Raw genomic sequence first — 19,397 nt, forward strand, 5'->3', positions numbered from 1 at the left:
CCATTTCTGTTTTATCTTGTTATTGCTAAGACTGAGAAGAGTTATTGAAGTTTTTGTATCTTATATATCCAGCTGTTGGTCAAATGATCTTATAGTAGTTTTTCTTAAGCTTGTTTTCTTCCCTGACATCAATGTGGATAATCTATAATAGGTTATGTATAAGTTTCAGTTCATTCTAATTTATTCTGTTTGATACACATCTTTCATCTCATAAGTATATCAGCGATGTCAGATGCGCCTGGAAATAGTGAAAGGAATAGTGCTAGGAGTTGGAATAAACCTGCACATTCAACAGGTTATTGCTGATCACTTAAAATAGCAGAGTCCCAAGTGCTCGTGAGTCATGGACCATGTCACGTAGGGAGTGAGACATTTGTTCAGCATTATTGTGAAATATCAGCATGACTGTAGAGCATCATAGGGCATTACTGTTATGATTGTTTAGAGAAAGGGCTGATCATTGTGGGCATCAAAGACACCATTTGGTAGGCATCATTAAATACCATCTCTTGCCCAGTATCTCAACTAGAGTTGTTGTTGTTTAGTGTTTATTAGAAGGAATTTTATTTTATAGTTAATAAGTAGAGAGTACAGAGAGTTCCCATATACTCTCTTATCTCTCACCCCTCAGTTTCCCTTGTATTAACATCTTGCATTAATGTGGTACATGTTCAGAAGCTTAAGGGCTCATGAAAAAAAAAAAAGAAAAATGTGCTACATGTTACAGTTGATGAGCCAATATTGATACACTGTCAACTAAAGTTTATATTGAACTCATTCACTCTAGTGTTGTTCATTCTGTATACAATTGACCAATGTATAATGACGTATGTCTGTCTTACTATATCATACAGAATCGTTTCACTGCCCTAAACATCCCCTGTGCTCCACCTGTTCATTCCTCCTTCCCTCCCCCTGTATCACTAGCAAGGGCTGTTCTTTTTACTGTCTCCATAGTTTTGCCTTTTGAGAACATCATATAGTTAAAATTCAACTATAGTTTTTAATTGCCTAGGTTTGGTTATTTTTGTTTGTTTGGGTGTGTGAACAATTATACAAGATTTGTTAACTTGTAGTTTTGCCAAGTTATTTAAAATCTTACTGTGGATATGTGTGGAATACTATGAGAGAACAAGAATCCAGACTTCTAAATAACCAAAAAGTAATAATAGTGATAAATATTACAGGAATGTGTTTTTGGTGCAGTGATATGAAATAATCCCCAGATGATCTTTCTGTTGCAGGGTGGAAGATGTCTATGGATGTGACATTTCTGGGGACGGGTGCAGCATATCCATCTCCAACCCGGGGTGCCTCTGCTGTGGTCCTTCGGTGTGAAGGCGAGTGCTGGCTCTTTGACTGTGGGGAGGGAACACAGACACAGCTTATGAAAAGCCAACTTAAAGCAGGTTAGTGTGCCCTCAGCTATCTCATTAATATTTTTTTGTTGTCCTGCTTCATTTTCTTGGCTCTCCTTGCACATTTTGTTCGGAAACAGCCCTGATGGTTGCATCCCACTTCAATGCTAGATCCTGGTGAGACTTGGAAGGCCTGCAGGCATCTGGCCACATCCACTGGACTTCATTTACTTATTTACTTGCTTTTCATTTATCCTGTGGATGTTGAGAGCAAGGGTTCATGTAGGCTTGGGGTTTGGGAAATGTCATGGGATGTACCAGGCATATTAGATGGACACTACTTTAGCAAGGAAGCAGTGTACATACTTACTTCCACCAGGAGATAGTTTTCCTGAGAGGATGCAAAGGGTAGGAAATGTTTGGAGGAGGGAGATGCTCTTTTCCTCTTGAGGTTATCAGGGCAAACTTCTCAGAGAAGTTGACTTGTCAGTTGTCAGAGGAGGAGGAGGAATTTCAGGGCTGAGGAGAAGAGGGGCATTTCAGCCAGAGGAAATGGAGTGAGCAGAGGCCAGCACCTGGGAGACAGAGCAGTCCAGTGGTGAAAAGCTTCAGCTCAGAGTCAGGCAGACCTGGGTTCTAGTCCTGGCTGTGTCTTGGGCTTGTGACCTTAGCAGATCAGCAAACTTCGACTTTACTTTCCCCATCTTGCAAATGGGGATAAAAAGTCTACAAGTAGAAAGGGTGTTATGAGAATTACATGTAATCATTTATTCTCTGTGTGGTTGCCTCTTTCTCAGTTAAATCTTAGCTCAAATGCCATCTTCTCAAAGGCTTTACCAGATCCTCCTGGATTAAGTAGTTCCTCTCACCCCAGTCTTATTTTTATTGACTTCTTTGCATCATCAGTGTCTGAAATTATGTTATTTAGTTTGTTTCTGGGTTCTTTATCTCCCCATACTGTAAAGTAGGTTCCATGATCATTTATATACCTAGTAGATGCCTAGCTATATGTCTTCAGCTAGGCATCTTACTAAGTATGTAAATGATCATGGAACTTACTTTACTTTAGTGAATGGATAAGCAACTTAGCATAGTGCCTCTCACTTATTAGGTCTTGATAAATAGTATTGAAATCATTATTCCTACAACTCATCACAGCACCTGGCACTTGGTGACTAAAGATACTTCTAGTGTTCAATGATCTCTTGGTCTAGTGATGGAAACTGACATGCAAACGGACGGTAATCAATCATGTAATCTGATAAGCAGAATAATGGAGGTATTTTCTAAGTACTTTGGAACACAAAGGAGGGGAAAGTAACTAACCATTCATTAAGAGAAGGCATCCTAGAGATTGTTAACAGTTGAGCTGGGATCCAAGAGATAAATAGAAGTTTTTCTGAGAGAGAAGTAGAGATGGACATTGAGGGAACAGACAACAAAGTAAGCAACAAGTAAGGAAGTTTCCAGGAAACAACTGGCATGTTGGGGAGCATTGAGTACTTAGCTAGGCTAGATGGAACTAAGAATGCTGAAAAGGTGAGGGCTGACTGTGAAGTCCTCTACAGCATAGTAAGATATTTGGACTTTATTATTTTACTGGGAAAGAGGAACCATTCATGTTTTTAAGGGGAGAATAATGCGATCTTGTTTGTGTTTTAGGACAGAGTTTTCTGATGGCACATGTATTGGGAGAGAGAGAATAGCATCAGGGAGACCAGTTCCAAGGCAGTTGCAATTCACTTGTATTAGTTTATTTTTATACCGCTATGAAGAAATACCGAAGACTGGGTAATTTATTAAAACAACAACAAAAAAAGAAGTTTAATGGACTCGCAGTTCCACATGACTGGGGAGGCCTCACAATCATGGTGGAAGGCAAAGGCAGAGCAAAGGCATGTCTTACATGGTGGAAGGCAAGAGAGCATGTGCAGGGGAACCACCCTTTATCAACTCATCAGATCTCATGAGACTTACTCACTATCATGAAAACAGCATGAGAGAACCTGCCCCCCATGATTCAATTACTTCCCACCAGTTCCCTCCCATGACATGTAGGGACTATGAGAGCTACAATTCAAGGTGAGATTTCGGTGGGACATAGGTAAACCATATCATTCCACCCCTGGCCCCTCTTTAACCTTATGTCCTCACATTTCAAAACCAATCATGCCTTCCCAATAGTCCCCCAAAGTCTTAACTCATTTCAGCATTATTTCAAAAGTCCACAGTCCAAAGTCTCATCTGAAACAAGGCAAATCCCTTCCACCTATGAACCTGTAAAATCAAAAGAAGTCAGTTACTTCTTAGATACAGTGGGTGTACAGGCATTGGGTAAATATACCCATTCAAAATGAGAGAAATTGGCCAAAATAAAGGGGCTACAGGCCCCATGCAAGTCCAAAATCCAATAGGACAGTCAAATCTTAAAGCTCTGAAATGATCTCCTTTGACTTCATGTCTCACATCCAGGGCATGCTGATGCAAGGGGTAGGTTCCCATTATATTGGACAGTTCCACTCCTGTGGCTTTACAGGGTGCAGCCCACTTCCTGGCTGTTTTCATGGGTTGGCGTTGAGTGTCTACAGCTTTTCCATGCACACAGTGCAAGCTGTCAATATATCTGCTATTCTGGGTTCTAGAGGATGGTAGCCCTCTTCTCACAGCTCTACTAAGCAGTGTCCCAGTGGCTATGTGTGGGGTCTCACACCCCATATTTCCCTTCCACACTGCCCTAGTAGAGGTTCTTCATGAGGGCTGCACCCCTGCAGAAGACTTCTGCCTGGACATCCAGGTTTTTCCATACATCCGCTGAAATCTAGAAGGAGGTTCCCAAACCTCAATTCTTGACATCTGTGCTTCCACTGGCCCAACACCACGTCTAAGCTGCCGAGGCTTAGGGTTTGCACTCTCTGAAGCAACAGCCTGAGCTATACCTTGGCCCCTTTAAGCCACACTGGTACGCAGGGCACCAAGTCCCGAGACTGTACAAAGCAGCAAGGCCCTGGGCCCAGGCCAGGAAACCATTTTTCCTTCTAGGCATCTGGGCATGTGATGGGAGGGGCTGCTGGGAAGACCTCTGACATGCCCTGGCAACATTTTCCCCATTGTCTTGGTGATTAACATTTGGCTCCTCATTACTTACACAAATTTCTGCAGCCAGCTTGAATTTCTCATCAGAAAATGGGATTTTCTTTTCTATCACATCGTCAGGATACAAATTTTCTGAACTTTTATGCTCTGCTTCCCTTTAAACATAAGTTCCAATTCCAAACCGTATCTTTGTGAACACATAAAAGTGAATGCTTTTAAGAGCACCCAAGTCACTTCTTGAATGCTTTGCTGCTTAGAAATTTCTTCTGCCAGATACCCTAAATCATCTCTTTCAAGTTCAAAGTTCCACAGATCGCTAGGGCAGTGGCACAATGCTGCCCTCTTTGCTAAAGCATAGCAAAAATCCTCTTTGCTTCAGTTCCCAATGAGTTCCTCATCTCCATCTGAGACCACCTCAGTCTGGGCTTTTTGGTCAAAACCATTCAACAGGAAATTCCAAACTTCCACGTCTTCCTGTCTTCTAAGCCCTCCCAAGTCTCTAGGAAGTTCTAAACCTTCCCACATTTTCCTGTCTCCTTCTGAGCACTCCAAACTGTTCCAACCTCTGCCTGCTACCCAGTTCCAAAGTCATTTCCACATTTCCAGGTATCTTTATAGCATTATCCCACTCTACCAATACCAATTTACTGTATCAGGCCATTTTCATCCTGCTATGAAGAAATACCCAAGACTGAGTAATTTATTAATAAAAAAAAAAAGAGGTTTAATGGACTCACAGTTCCACATAGCTGGGGAGGCCTCACAATCATGGTGGAAGGCAAAGGCAGATCAAAGGTATGTCTTACATGGTGGCAGGCAAGCGAGCATGTGCAGGGGAACTGCGCTTTATCAAACCATCAGACCTCATGAGACTGATTCACTGTTGTGAGAACAGCATGAGAAAACCTGCCCCCATGATTCATTTATTTCCCACCAGGTCCCTCCCATGATGTGGGAGACTATGGGAGCTACAATTCAAGATGAGATTTGGGCGGGGACACAGCCAAACCATATCATCACTGTGTATGTGTGTGTGAGAGAGAGAATGAGGATGTTGAAGTATAGAGATGGAGATGAGAGATTCAATTTAAGAGGTATTTGTAGAGCCAAGAGGAGGTGGTCACTGAATGTCTAGTGTGTGAGGAAGTGAAGAATTAATACAAGTTACTGATGGTGATGTCCTGGACTTAGAGAAGAAGTCAGGAAAAGAGTTGTTGGAGGAAGGAGCTAATGCATATTGTTTGGGACATGTGGCCTTCAGGTATGTACAGCTGAACCCTAATTATATACTGTCTTGTGTTGAAACTGAGATCAGTTAGGTGCTATTCTTTGCTTTACTTGGATCGTACAATTTTCCTTTCATGAGAACCTTCATGAGAGCCCTCCGGGCAGGCACAGGTCAGAGTAGAGACTTGATAACATTTCAGACAATAGGAGTTGAGGTGGCAAGGAGTACAAAAATAGAAACAAGAAATTGTTAACAGTGAGTACCAGAGGTTTGGCTGTGGGAATACATCTTTTTATTTAATACGTGTGTTAGTTATCTGATACTATCTAATAATGCATAACAGATTATAAATTTAGTGGCTTATTTGCATTTATTATCTCCTAGTTACTGTGGGTTAGGGAGTTCGGGCCTGGCTTAGCTAGGTTTTCTGCCTCAGGGTCTCAGTAGACTGCAGTCTAGGTGTTGGCTGCGGTTGGCAATTTCATCAGAGGCCCAGCTGGGGAAGATTTCTCAGCTCTTTCAGGTTGTTGGCAGAACCCATACAGTGGTAGGACAGTCTGCCCTGCGCTCCTTGAGTTCTCTGCATTGTGGGTTTCTGCTTCATGGTAGCTTGCTTCTTCATAGCCAGCATGGGAGAAGGAGACTCTAGAGTAAGTCTGCTAGCAAGATGGAGTCTTATGTCCCATAACGTAATCACATAGCATTCTTGTGCCATATTCTACTGGTTAGAAACAAGTCACAAGTCCTGGCCACACTGAAGGAGAGGGGATTATAGGATGTGAACACCAAGGGGTAGGGGCCACAGGGACCACCTAAAATATCCACCACAATTTTACAGTTCCTTTATATATGATTTTTTTTTTTTTTCTTGAGACAGAGTCTTGCTCTGTCACCCAGGCTGGAGTGCAGTGGTGTGATCTTGGCTCACTACAACCTCTGCCTCCTGGGTTCAAGTGATTCTTATGCCTCAGCCTCCTGAGTAGCTGAGATTATAGGCACACACCACCACACTTGGCTTTTTTTTTTTTTTGTATTTTTAGTAGAGATGGGATTTTGCCATGTTGCCCAGGCTAATGTCAAACTCCTGGGCTCAGGCCATCCGCCCACCATGTCCTCCCAAAGTGCTAGGATTCAGGTGTGAGCCACTGCGCCCAGTCTATATAGGATTTAAATAAACAGTTGGAGTTGGGTACAGTGGCTCATGCCTGTAATCTCAGCACTTTGGGAGGCCAAGGCAGGAAGATCACTTGAGGCCAAGAGTTTGAGACCAACCTGGGCAACATAAAGAGACTCTGTCTCTACAAGAAATAAAAAAGTCAGGTGTGGTGGTTTGCACCTGTGGTCCCAGCAGGAGGCCGAGGCGGGAGGATCCTTTGAGCCCAGAAGGTCAAAGCTGCAGTGAGCCATGATTGAGCCACTGCACTCCAGCCTGGTGAAAGAGCAAGACCCTGTCTCAACAAATAAGTAAATAAGCATGAATGCATGCATTCATACATATAGTTGGTAAATCTAATCCTGGCCAAAAAACCCAAACAAACAAACAAACAAACAAAAAAACCCCCAAAAGCCCAAAGGAGCCTTTAGTTTACTACATTTCTATAGGCTTAGAAAAAAAAATTTCTGAGGCCAGGAGTGGTGGGCCACACCTCTAATCCCAGCACTTTGGGAGGCCAAAGCAGGTGGATCACGAGCAAGGTCAGGAGTTTGAGACTAGCCTGGCCAACAAGGTGAAACCCCATCTCTACTGAAAATACAAAAATTAGCAGGGTGTGGTGGCAGGTGCCTGTAATCCCAGCTACTTGGGAGGCTGAGGCAGGAGAATTGCTTGAACCTGGGAGGCAGAAGTTGCGGTGAGCCGAGATGACGCCACTGCACTCCAGCCTGGGCGACAGAGCGAGACTCCATCTCAAAAGAAAAAAAAAGAAAAATTTCTGGCCTTAGAGAGGAAGGTGAGATAGTAATCCCAGAGCATTAACTGTGACTCTCTAGTACTTCAGATGCCCCCAGTCTCAAACTGGAATGAAGCACCCTCAGTACATACTAATTTCTCTCCATAACCTATTATGGACCTATCATTAGGTCCATAATAGGTTGAAACCCTTTCAGCTTGTACTACCTCCAGGGATAATAAATTTTGAATACAATTGCAGTTTTGTTACATGGATATATTACATAGTGATGAAGTCTGGGATTTAGTGTACCCATCACCAAATAATGTACATTGCACCCATCAGGTAACTAATCATCCCTCATCCTCCAGCCACCCTCCCACTCCTCCAGGTCTTCCATGTATATTATTCTATACCCTATACTCATGTGCACATATGAAATGATTATTAAAAGTATTATAGGCCAGGTGTGGTGGCTCACACCTGTAATCCTAGCACTTTGGGAGGCCGAGGATCGGAGCGGATCACCTGAGGTCAGGAGTTTGAGGTGACCTCCTCGAACATGGTGAAACACTGTCTCTACTAAAAATACAAAAATTAGCTGGGCATGGTGGCGGACGCCTGTAATCCCAGCTACTCAGGAGGCTGAGGCAGGAGAATCACTTGAGCCTGGGAGTTGGAGGTTGCAGTGAGTAGAGATCAAGCTACTGCACTCCTGCCTGGGTGACAGAGCAAGACTCTGTCTCAAAAAAAAAAAAAAAGAAAAGAAAAGTATTGTAAGAGCATGATTTTTTAAATGATATAAAAGTATAAATGCTTATTGTAAAACTCAAAGAAAACAGAAAAGTGTAAATAAGAAAAGTCCGAGTCCCCCCTCATAGGTGAATTTTCTATGTATTATAGATATGGTGACAGTACAGAGTGTGTGTGTGAGTGTGTGTATAGTTCTGCATACATAGAATTATACTGCTCTTGGCATAACCTTTTTTTTTTCAACTGAACAATGTATACAAACCATATATTGCAGCTTTTCCAAATCCAGTAAATATACCTTTGTCTTCATTTTTAGAGAATGCTCAGTATTCCACTCCTCTGTGGATGACATATTCCCCCATAACTTCCTTGTTTCCAAGGGAAAGGGAACTCAGGCATTTTTGTGTCTTCATTTGAGAGCTTCCTCATACCTTTGATAATTGTGGTTGCCATTCCTTCTCCCTTTGAAATCAGGTTTCTTGAAAAATGAAGTGTTTGTCTCCCTGAAACTATGATAACTGTAAGAAGCAGTTTTTTACTTAATTTGCCTCACTTTGGGTTCACAGGTTGTTTTGGTGTTCAGTTTGGCTTTGTTTTAGAGTAGATAGGGAAAGGGCCCAGAAAGTCAGATGCTGGCAGTTTTTAGGCCACTGGGGGATCTGGACTCAGTGACTGCTGTAGTTCTTTTTTTTTTTTTGAGATGGAGTTTAGCTCTTTTTGCCTAGGCTGGAGTGCAATGGCGTGATCTCGGCTCACCACAACCTCCACCTCCTGGGTTCAAGCGATTCTCCTGCCTCAGCCACCCGAGTAGCTGGGATTACAGGCATGCGCCATCACACCCAGCTAATTGTGTATTTTTAGTAGAGACAGGGTTTCTCCATGTTGCTCAGGCTGATCTGCCTGATCAAACTCCCGACCTCAGGTGATCCGCCCGCCTTGGCCTCCCAAAGTGTGATTACAGGCATGAGCCACCGTGCCTGGCCCTATTGCTGTAGTTATTTTGTCTGCAGAGTCCTCAGGCAACGCATGGAGGTGGCTTGGCAATCTGGACAGGGAGACGGGGGAAATGAGGGATTCAGGCAGTAAAAAAAACAAAAAGAGCATATTGAGGAAACTTCTAGAGTGCCTCCTGGGGATTCACAAGTTCCACAATCAGCCTGTGCCAATCTATTGTTCTTTCTGTTGCTGGGGCCTGAGCTTGATGTTGTAATTCTGGGAAGACTTCCTTGGAGAACACTTGATATTATGGAACAAATCACATTATAGTAAACTATTCCTGTTCTTTTATGGTATCAGTAAACTGTTTCTGTACTTTTATAGCATCAAATATTTAAAATAGGTGGGCCTTGAGCAAAGGGCCAGAAGTCTCTTTTGTACTAGAAATGTGTTAATTGTGGTTGTTACTTTTGAAATGCCATGTGGTGCATCTCAGAAAATGCTGATGTGGCATCCTGCCACATTCCAGCAATAAATTCAGTTTACCATTGGCTAAACCAAGTTATAACCTAAGCCCATATGCACTGAAAAAACTGTTGTGTTAGTTCAGACTGAAAGGAAGAATGGACCCAAGTACCCTTACATAATCGGCCCTCCTGCATTCTGGCATCTATTGCCCATCTTCCTTCTCAGTTCCTCACCTTGTTCCTCTCCTACCTCCATTCTCCCTCCTCCTTTTCCCCTCCGTTCCTCACCCTCCTTCCTTTTTCTCCATCTTCTTCAGCCTCACCCAGACAAGCAGGCTGTGACCTGATTGATTAATCCCTGTCCAGCATAGGGAGTCCTTAAAAGGCAATTTTGGGTTCAGGCACTGGTCCAGTCAGTTGGAGCCAGTGGAACATTTTGTTTTCCTGGAATACATGTTTGCTTTTCTCAGAGGGAGCAGTAGGGAGCAATGTAATTGCTAGATGTTTTTGATACTTGAGGCCTATCTATTCAATAGTTAAGTGAATTATTTTGGTACACATATATTTTACTTGTTTTTTTATGTGGCAGAAAATGTATGAAAATACTCTGAGAGCTGTAAAACTATGTAATATGAAGATGTTTTATGAAAAATGTTATATCTTACTGAAACCATCTAGCGGGGGTAGGCACAGTAATCCCAGCACTTTGGGAGGCCAAGGTGGGAGAATTGCTTAAGGCCAGGAGTTTGAGATCAGCCTGGGCAACATAGCAAGACCCCATCCCTACAAAATTAAAAAAAAAGAAAAAGCCAGACATAGTGGTAGGCTCCTGTAGTCCTAGCTACTTGGGAGGCTGAGGCAGTAGGATCACTTGAGCCTGGGAGGTCAAGCTGTAGTGAGCTATGATCACACCACTGCACTCCAGCCTGGATGACAGAGTCTCTTTAAAAAAACTATTAAAAACAAACAAAACAAACAAACAAACAAAACACCATCTGATGAAATAAAGCCTGTCTTTCTTGTTTTTGGAATCATGTAGCAAAATGTAAATGAATAATTTTATGATGGTAAGTAGAACTTTTAAATTCAATTTACTATTTTTAATGGAAAGTGTTAGGCTTGTTTCAAATAGCTTTGTGTATGGGTTTTTAGTTAATGAAAAATTTCCAAATGTATTTCTCTATCTCCATCAAAAGGGAGAATTACCAAGATCTTCATCACACATCTTCATGGAGACCATTTCTTTGGCCTTCCTGGGCTCCTCTGCACAATCAGCCTGCAGAGTGGCTCCATGGTGTCCAAACAGCCTATTGAAATCTATGGCCCTGTAGGGCTTCGGGACTTTATCTGGCGAACCATGGAACTCTCTCACACGGAGCTGGTCTTCCATTATGTGGTTCATGAACTGGTTCCTACAGCGGATCAATGTCTTGCAGAAGAATTAAAAGAATTTGCACATGTGAATAGAGCAGGCAGTCCTCCCAAAGAGGAACAAGGAAGAACTATCCTATTAGACTCAGAAGAAAACTCGTACCTTCTGTTTGATGATGAACAGTTTGTTGTAAAAGCATTTCGCCTCTTTCACAGAATTCCCTCATTTGGGTTTTCAGTCGTGGAAAAGAAACGCCCAGGTAAACTCAATGCACAGAAACTAAAAGACCTTGGTAAGTGTTTTTTTTTGTTTTTTTGTTTTTTCCCCCCTTCTCATCAATAGGGCTCCTGTTAACTGAAGCTGTAAGAAGTGTCACAGTAAGGCCAGGAGTGGTGGCTCACGCCTGTAATCCTAGCACTTTGGGAGGCTGAGGCGGGCGGATCACTTGAGTTCAGGAGTTCAAGACCAGCCTTGGCAACATGACGAAACCCCATCTCTACTAAAAATACAAAAATTAACTGGGTGTGGTGGCATGCGCCTGTAGTCCCAGCTACTTAGGGGGCTGAAGCAGGAGGATCACTTGAACCCGGGAAGTCAAGGCTACAGTGAGCCAAGATGGCGCTACTATACTCCAGCTTGAGTGACAAAGTGAGACTCTGTCTCAAAAAAAAAAAACAAAAAAACTGTCATAGTAAACTTCCACTCCTCTATCCCAGGCCTAAAACTGACATTTTCTCCACTTAGTCCCTTTGCCCAAAGTTTGCTTATTAAGGAAAATCCATGGGACCATAAAATGCTATTTAGAGCAAAAGCCAAGTATACATTTGAATCCTGTCTTCAGCTCCCTGGATCCACATTCTTTCTTATACTATCGTGGTTGGCAAGGTGATTTGGGTGGTAGTGGTGGTGGCTTTAGGTCCAGGCTTTATTTTTTCACGTCTTCCCTTTGATATGTGTTTTTGATGACATCTTTGGTCTGAGAATTTTTGCCATTGATCTTAACCTTACAACTGCAACCATGTGCTTTCAGAGTTTCCTTCTCTATCTACTTTGCTTACTAATTTAACCTTCATTAAATTAATTTGGTATTCAAAACCCTGTACCTCAACCAGTTTGATATACCAGGATTCATTACATTGGAAAGCAAGCATGCAGAGGTGGGCTTGGGGCCCATCTAAGGCTTCACACCTCCTCCATGCTAAGCCAGTATGCATGAGGGGATCTTCAGCACCTCTTGCGAGGTAGAGTCCAGGTACATTATATCTCCAGTCTCACTGCCGTCATGGGCATGGTGTGGCAGTGCCTGTAAAAAGCACGGTGGCGTTTTGTGTGTGCTTGTTTTTTTATTTATGCGATCTCTTCCTCAACTAAAACAAAATGCTAGATAATAAGGAAAAGTGACTTAGGTTAATGGTACTTTTATTACCTGAAAGCCTGTGGAAATACTATTATATTTGGAAACTTTAAACATGATCTGTGTTGGAATTGGTGGTCATGTTATACTAGTTTGTAAGTATTGTCCATAGTGATGATCAGGTCTTATTTTAAATTAATATGAGATTTAAGCCCACTTTGATTAAGTGTGGAACTGCCCCTGTCTGCCAAGAAGATTAATAATGTACAATTGCCTGAAAAAAATGCCCCTTGATCTTGTAATACAAGCAATCTTCACTAACAATTTTTTTATTAAGTTACTTTGTAGGTACTTGTTTTGACTAGGTGTTGATTATATCGTGTTTTTTTTTTTTTTTTTTTTTTTTTTTTTTTTTTTTTTTTTTGTTTTTTTGAGGCAGTCTCACTCTGTTGTCCAGGCTGGAGTGCAGTCAGTGGTGTGATCTCAGCTCGCTCACTGCAACTTCTGCCCCCTGGGTTAAAGCAATTCTCGTGCCTTGGCCTCCCATGTAGCTGGGACTACAGGTGTGCACCACTACGCCTGGCTAATTTTTTGTATTTTTAGTAGAGGCAAGGTCTCGCCATGTGGCCAGGCTGGTCTCGAACTCCTGAGCTCGAGTGATCTGCCTGCCTTGGCCTCACAAAGTGCTAGGATTACAGGCATGAGCCACTGTGCCCAGCCTGATTATATCATTATTTAAATGCACTCTCAAATTTTACCCAAAAGTGAGCTGATTAAATAAAGCACTCTCAAAAACTGTTGTTTCCTTGCACAACAGAGAATCAAGGATGTTATAGTGACTACAATAAGGTCCTAGTGATACTTAGGAGACTAAAAACTTGTCTGACGTGTATGCATGGGAAATGTTTTAAGTACTAAGGCATTGCTAATATCAATCAACACTGAAACTTTAAAAATGTATAAATAATCCCAGTTTTCCACAAGTAGTAAAACATTTATAACAATTATGGATGCCTTTTCCATTAGCTATTTGCTATGCTGTTAAAATAGACTCTTGAAAAGTCATAAATTCCATTCCTATGATGTAATGTTATCTGCCTTCATCATTAGGTGTTCCACCAGGTCCTGCCTATGGGAAGCTGAAAAATGGAATTTCTGTTGTTCTGGAAAATGGGGTTACAATTTCTCCCCAAGATGTCTTAAAAAAGCCTATTGTTGGAAGAAAAATCTGCATATTGGGTGACTGCTCTGGGGTTGTGGGTGATGGAGGAGTAAAGCTGTGCTTTGAAGCAGACCTGTTGATCCACGAAGCGACCCTGGATGATGCCCAGATGGACAAAGCAAAGGAGCATGGCCACAGCACACCACAGATGGCAGCGACATTTGCAAAGTTGTGCCGTGCAAAGAGGCTGGTTCTGACTCACTTCAGTCAGAGGTACAAACCAGTTGCCTTGGCCAGAGAAGGAGAAACAGATGGCATTGCAGAACTAAAAAAGCAAGCTGAATCAGTGTTAGATCTCCAAGAAGTGACTCTAGCAGAAGATTTTATGGTGATAAGCATTCCAATCAAGAAATGAAACCAGTGTTCCTGGGTGCATACTGACATGTCTGTGAATATGTTACTGAACCTACAGTCCAGTTTTTTATTTCTTGTTTTAGTCTGGGATTATTTGGGCCTTAATAATCCTAAAAAGAATGGAGCTGCATTGATGAATTGGCTCAGTATTTAAAGGGAGCAAGCTTTTGATAATAAATCTTTTAAGAGAAAAAAAAACCCAGCATCCTTTTTAAAGTCCAGATTTGACAAAATGATAGACTATTCACGTATACGTCTCATTTTGTGCTACTACCACAGGTAGTCAATATTCCATGCAGTCCTAGGTTTAGCTTCTGCCCAGCTTTATTGCTGCTATTGGCAAAGAGCACAGGACTCAGCCCTCGTGGCTAAAAATGGTATTTTGGCAGTTTGTATTGAATCTGTTTGTGTTACTAACAGAATAAGGAGAAATGTCATGAAACGCTGGACACGCAGGATTGACGATAGCATGACCATAGCTTTGCTGGAATACTGAATGCAGGGTTTGGCTAGGTGTTTGTTTTAACATGTTATTGAACTTTCTATTTGACTCTTAACCCATAGTTCTCAGCTTGGGTGACACTGCTCCTCTGGAAGCAGGTTTGAAATTATGGGGATGTTTTCTTGTCACAGTGACTGAGTATGGTGGGGGTGGGTGGTGGTGGTGGTGGTGGTGGTGGTAGTGGTAGTGGTGGTAATGGTGGTACTACGGCTACTGATATTTAGTCAGCAGGGATCAGGGATACTAGATGTCCTGCAAAGTTTTGGTCAGTAATGTACAATAAAGAATCATCTCACCCCGAAATGCAAATTGCAGACCCATTGAGATACACAGCAAGTTAAAGTTTATACTCTTGATGTGAATATAGTTTACCAAAATTAGTGACATAATGAGTCAAATTACTAGGTAAGTCAAATCCAAAAGAGTGAATATGTTAGAATTGCAATGTCATACCAAATAGCATTCAAAAGAAATGAGCCATCAAGTGAAGCTTATGAACCTAGAGGTAAAAAATGCTTATCTATTAAACAGGTTTCATTTATGTGTCCCTATTAATAAACATTATTTGCCCTACAATGTTTCTTAAAACATGCTCCATGGAAAGCTGGTCTTGAGTGCTGATTCACTCAGAGGGGCTCCTCAGTCAAATCAGTTTGGGAAACACTTTATTGCTGTCTGTCCTTCTAGGAGTGGTGTAGTGCCTGTCAACATATTAAAAACAGTATTGCTTCAAATGATCATAAACCAGTGTGGGATGCCAGAAAGACCTGATCCTACAGTCCCGTTCTGTGGCTTATGGTGGTACCTCTGTGTGGTCTGGAGCAGGTAACTCACTCTCCGAGTTTCTTCAGCTTGTTCATTTCAAAAATGGGAAAAACAGTAAGACCCATGTCATAGATTGTTAAACAAGACAACATATATAAGGGGCATAGCACATTGCTTAAAGGTGTTGAGAAATCCTGCAGTCCAGAGGCCTGTCAGCTCTATTGAACTCCTTTCTCAGTCCTGTTTCACCAGGTACTACCAATTAACATCTCAGGAACCTGGGGAGCTTTACAGCACACATATTTAGAAACACTGTTGTAGTACTTACTGTTCGATTCCTCTGGGTTCTGGGGCTTCTCTGGCCAAAATTTTTGACTCCTGGCTAGTTGTGGAGACTCCAAAGTAGTGATGATCGGCTGGGGGCAGTGGTTCGTGCCTGTAATCCCAGCACTCGGAGGCCAAGGCAGGCGGATTGCTTGAGCCCAGGAGTTGCAGACCAGCCTGTGCAACATGGTGAAACCCCATCATTACAAAAAATACAAAACTTAGCCAGGCATGGTGGTGTGCCTGTGGTCCCACCTTCTCAGGAGGCCAAGGTGGGAGCCTGGGGAAGTTGAGGCTGCAGTAAGCCATGATCATGCTATCGTACTCCAGCCTGAGCAACAGAGCAAGACCCTCTCTCAAAAAAAAAGAAAAGAAAAAAGCAATGATCAAGATAGGTCTGGTTACTTAAGATATGATCATCCTGATGTAGTCTCTAGAATGGTCTGTCTTACTGTAGACTCTGCCCCCAGAAAATGCCAAATAAGCATTAGACATTTAATATGTACCCAAACTTGTGCAAGAGACTAGGACTAGAATGGCTCTAGGACTAGAATGGCTTAGACGAGTATCTCTAATGCATGAAGCCCCTGAAGATAGAGATTATGTCTTAGTCACCGCCACATCCTTAGAAATGCCCACCTAGAGATGAGTGCAGTGGTGTGTGCCTGTAGTCCCAGCTACTCAGGAGGCTGAGGTGGGCAGATCACTTGAGCCCAGGGGTTTAAGTCCGTAGCGATATGGCAAGACTCCATCTTGGCCGGGAGCAGTGGCTCACACCTGTAATCCCAACACTTAGGGAGGCCGAGGTGGATGGATTGCTTGAGGCCAGGAGTTCGAGACCAGCCTGGGCAATGTGGCTAAACCCTGTCTCTACTAAAATTACAAAAATTAGCTGGGCATGGTGGTACACATCTGTAATCCCAGGTACTCGGGAGGCTGAGGCACGAGAATTGGTCGAACCCGGGAAGTGGAGGTTGCAGTGAGCTGAGATCACGTCACTGCATTCCACCCCCTGCCAAAAAAAAAAAAAAAAAAAGAAAAGAAAAGAAATGCCTACTTACAGTAAGTACTCAGAAATGCTTTAAGTTCAGTAATGAAACTAGCCCATTTCATTGCAGAACTTACCAGAAAGAATGTAAACCACCGGTTTGGTGGTGCCTCATTCACTGAGTACTAAATAAGTGCCAGACTATTGGTAGTACATAAATGAATAGACAAATGGCAAAATTCCAGCCCTAAGCGCACAGCCTAGTGAAAGAGACCAGTAGATAAAAGTAAATCTGTAGTTGCTTCACATGTTCTAATCTTGTAGCCTGGGCACTCGAATCTTGCTGTTCCTGAGCATTGCTTGGTAGCTGACTTGAGCCATGCCCTTAGAATCAGGCTCTATAAATACATATGGGCAAAGCCCTCAGAGGCCATGGGAATGTAGAAACAATATGTTGGGTCAAGTGTAGAGTATCAGTCCATGATGATAACTTTTTCTAGACCCTCTTCTGGGCTAAAATTTGTTTTCAATGATAGGGACATTCTAAGAATTTGTGGAGCTAGAATTAAGAAAAAAGTTTATATTGGACTTCTCAGAATCTGTAATCTGCCCAAGGATTTGACTCTTAAGTGGGGAGGGTGACCATAATATGCATTGTGCTCCAAATTTACTTGATTACTGAATCCTTTATTTGCCAAGGAAGATCTTGGAACTTTAGAACTTTAGAAATGCCATTCTCCATATGTCGCAAAATTATTCTATTTATATTTTTTACCTGCACAATTTATTGAGGTAATGATTTCCATGTCTACACTTAATATATTGCTTCCTTTGTCCTAAACTGACTCAATTGTGAGGAATCCATAGATACCTACTTATTTTAGATTTTATTATTATTACTATTTTTTTTGAGACAGAGTCTTGCTCTGTATTTTAGATTTTAAAAATGTACACTTGCAGCCAGGCACCATGGTTCACCTGTAATCCCAGCACTTTGGGAGGCGAAGATGGGCGGATCACTTGATGTCAGGAGTTCAAGACCAGCCTGGCCAACATGGTGAAACCCCATCTCTACAACAGTTAGCTGGGCGTGGTGGCTGGCATCTGTAATCCCAGCTACTCTGGAGGCTGAGGCAGGAGAATCGTTTGAACCTAGCAGGCGGAGGTTGTAGTGAGCCAAGATCATACCACTGCACTGCCTGGGCGAAAGAGCAAGACTGTCTCAAGAAAAAAGTGCATGTTTTAATTCTCCAAAGTTGTTTACACTTTCCCAAATAGACCTTAAATCAGCTCTGTTTAATACTCATGCCTTGTTAATGCACTTTTAATGAACTTTGAATTATAAAAGCAGTGTATGCTTGGTACAGAATTTTTTTTTTTTTTTTTTTTTTTTTTGAGATGGAGTCTTGCTCTGTCGTTGAGGCTGGAGTGCAGTGACGCGATCTCGGCTTACTGCAACCTCCGCCTCCCAGGTTCACGCCATTCTTCTGCCTCAGCCTCCCGAGTAGCTGGGACTACAGGCGCCCGCTCCCATGCCCAACTAATTTTTTATATTTTTAGTAGAGATGGGGTTTCACCATGTTAGCCAGGATGGTCTTGATCTCCTGACCTCGTGATCCGCCTGCCTTGGGCTCCCAAAGTGCTGGGATTACAGGCGTGAGCCATCACGCCTGGCCTGAGAATTTTTTTAACGTTCAATAAAAGAAGACAAGTATTCATAATTCCTTTACCCACAGAGAGCTGTTATTTCTGATCCAGTGGTCCCCAAACTGAGGGGTGAGTGACAATTACTCAGGGTGTGTAGGTAGACAGAGATCCTTAGGCTCTGCTTTCAAAGACTTAATTCACTAGGTCTGGGGTAATACCCAAGAATCTGCGTTTTTAATAAGCCCCCAAGGTGATTGTGAGGTATATGAGTGGCAGACCATATTGGGAGAAAGAAACTGTATTCTATGCATTTTAAAGTTTTGTATTTGTTTACATGTTTTGTATGTGCTTCCACCTATGTTTGTATATATGTACATTTTATACATGTACACATGTGTATTTTTACATGTAGGCTGACCTCAACTGTTTTTCTCATTTAGCATATATGAGCGTTTCCCCACGGCATTAAGTGTTCTCTGAAAGCATGAATTTAATGATTTTCTATTATTGCATTCTGTAGACACAGTATCATTTAACCATTTTTTTTATTTGGAGGCAGTGAGATTGTTTTCCATTATTATAAATAATACTATCATGAATATTCTTATGCATAAATCTTTATCTCTGAGTATTTCCTTCCTTAGAATTGATTTATCTGAGGGTGAAAATCTGACTTCTTTTTGGAAGTCCTGGGTAGGAATTGCCCACTGGTTTCCATGTTCTTTTACACTCCTAGCAGCAGTGAATAGGAGCTGCCTGTCTTGGTATTCTATCTGGAGATGATATGCAGTATCATCAGCTCATGACCTTGCTAACTCTTCTTCCCCAAGACGTTAGTCCTATGAAGATTATTTTCACCTCCCAGTGCAAATAACTTTGTTATGTCTTGCAAGTAGGACGTATTGTGATTTCCTTGAATATTCTTATGCCAACTTAAAAATTTGGTAGTTTTTACTTTAAGGGTAAAAACCCTTACTGCTTCAAATATGTCCATGACAGACGTACAGTGAAGGTACTTTTTTACTAACAAAGGTATAAATTTATCATGAAATGTGCTGGTTCTGTCCTTACTGATTGATGGATTTTTCAGGTAATGAATGAGTCAGTATTTTTCTTACATGGGAAGACTAGATAGGAAGCGCTGG

At 42.1% G+C, this 19,397-nt stretch overlaps 2 protein-coding genes across 2 annotated transcripts in view; both read left to right on the forward strand.

Annotated features, from left to right (window-relative positions):
• The window catches only part of ELAC1 (elaC ribonuclease Z 1), a 20,723-nt gene extending 5,619 nt beyond the window's left edge, over nucleotides 1-15,104 (forward strand). Inside the window, exons 2-4 of the mRNA XM_017877555.1 lie at nucleotides 1,245-1,409; nucleotides 10,921-11,388; nucleotides 13,561-15,104. Coding sequence (XP_017733044.1) covers nucleotides 1,253-1,409; nucleotides 10,921-11,388; nucleotides 13,561-14,027 — 1,092 coding nt within the window. The 5' untranslated portion in view covers nucleotides 1,245-1,252 and the 3' untranslated portion in view covers nucleotides 14,028-15,104. The remainder of the gene's footprint in view (nucleotides 1-1,244; nucleotides 1,410-10,920; nucleotides 11,389-13,560) is intronic.
• SMAD4 (SMAD family member 4) overlaps nucleotides 1-19,397 on the forward strand; it is a 121,582-nt gene that overhangs the window by 5,606 nt on the left and 96,579 nt on the right. Inside the window, exon 2 of the mRNA XM_017877552.1 lies at nucleotides 1,245-1,409. The gene's annotated coding sequence lies outside the window, so the exon portion shown is untranslated. The remainder of the gene's footprint in view (nucleotides 1-1,244; nucleotides 1,410-19,397) is intronic.

This window comes from Rhinopithecus bieti, unplaced genomic scaffold (genome assembly GCF_001698545.2).
Source record: "Rhinopithecus bieti isolate Rb0 unplaced genomic scaffold, ASM169854v2 scaffold_9976, whole genome shotgun sequence".
NCBI lineage: Eukaryota > Metazoa > Chordata > Mammalia > Primates > Cercopithecidae > Rhinopithecus > Rhinopithecus bieti.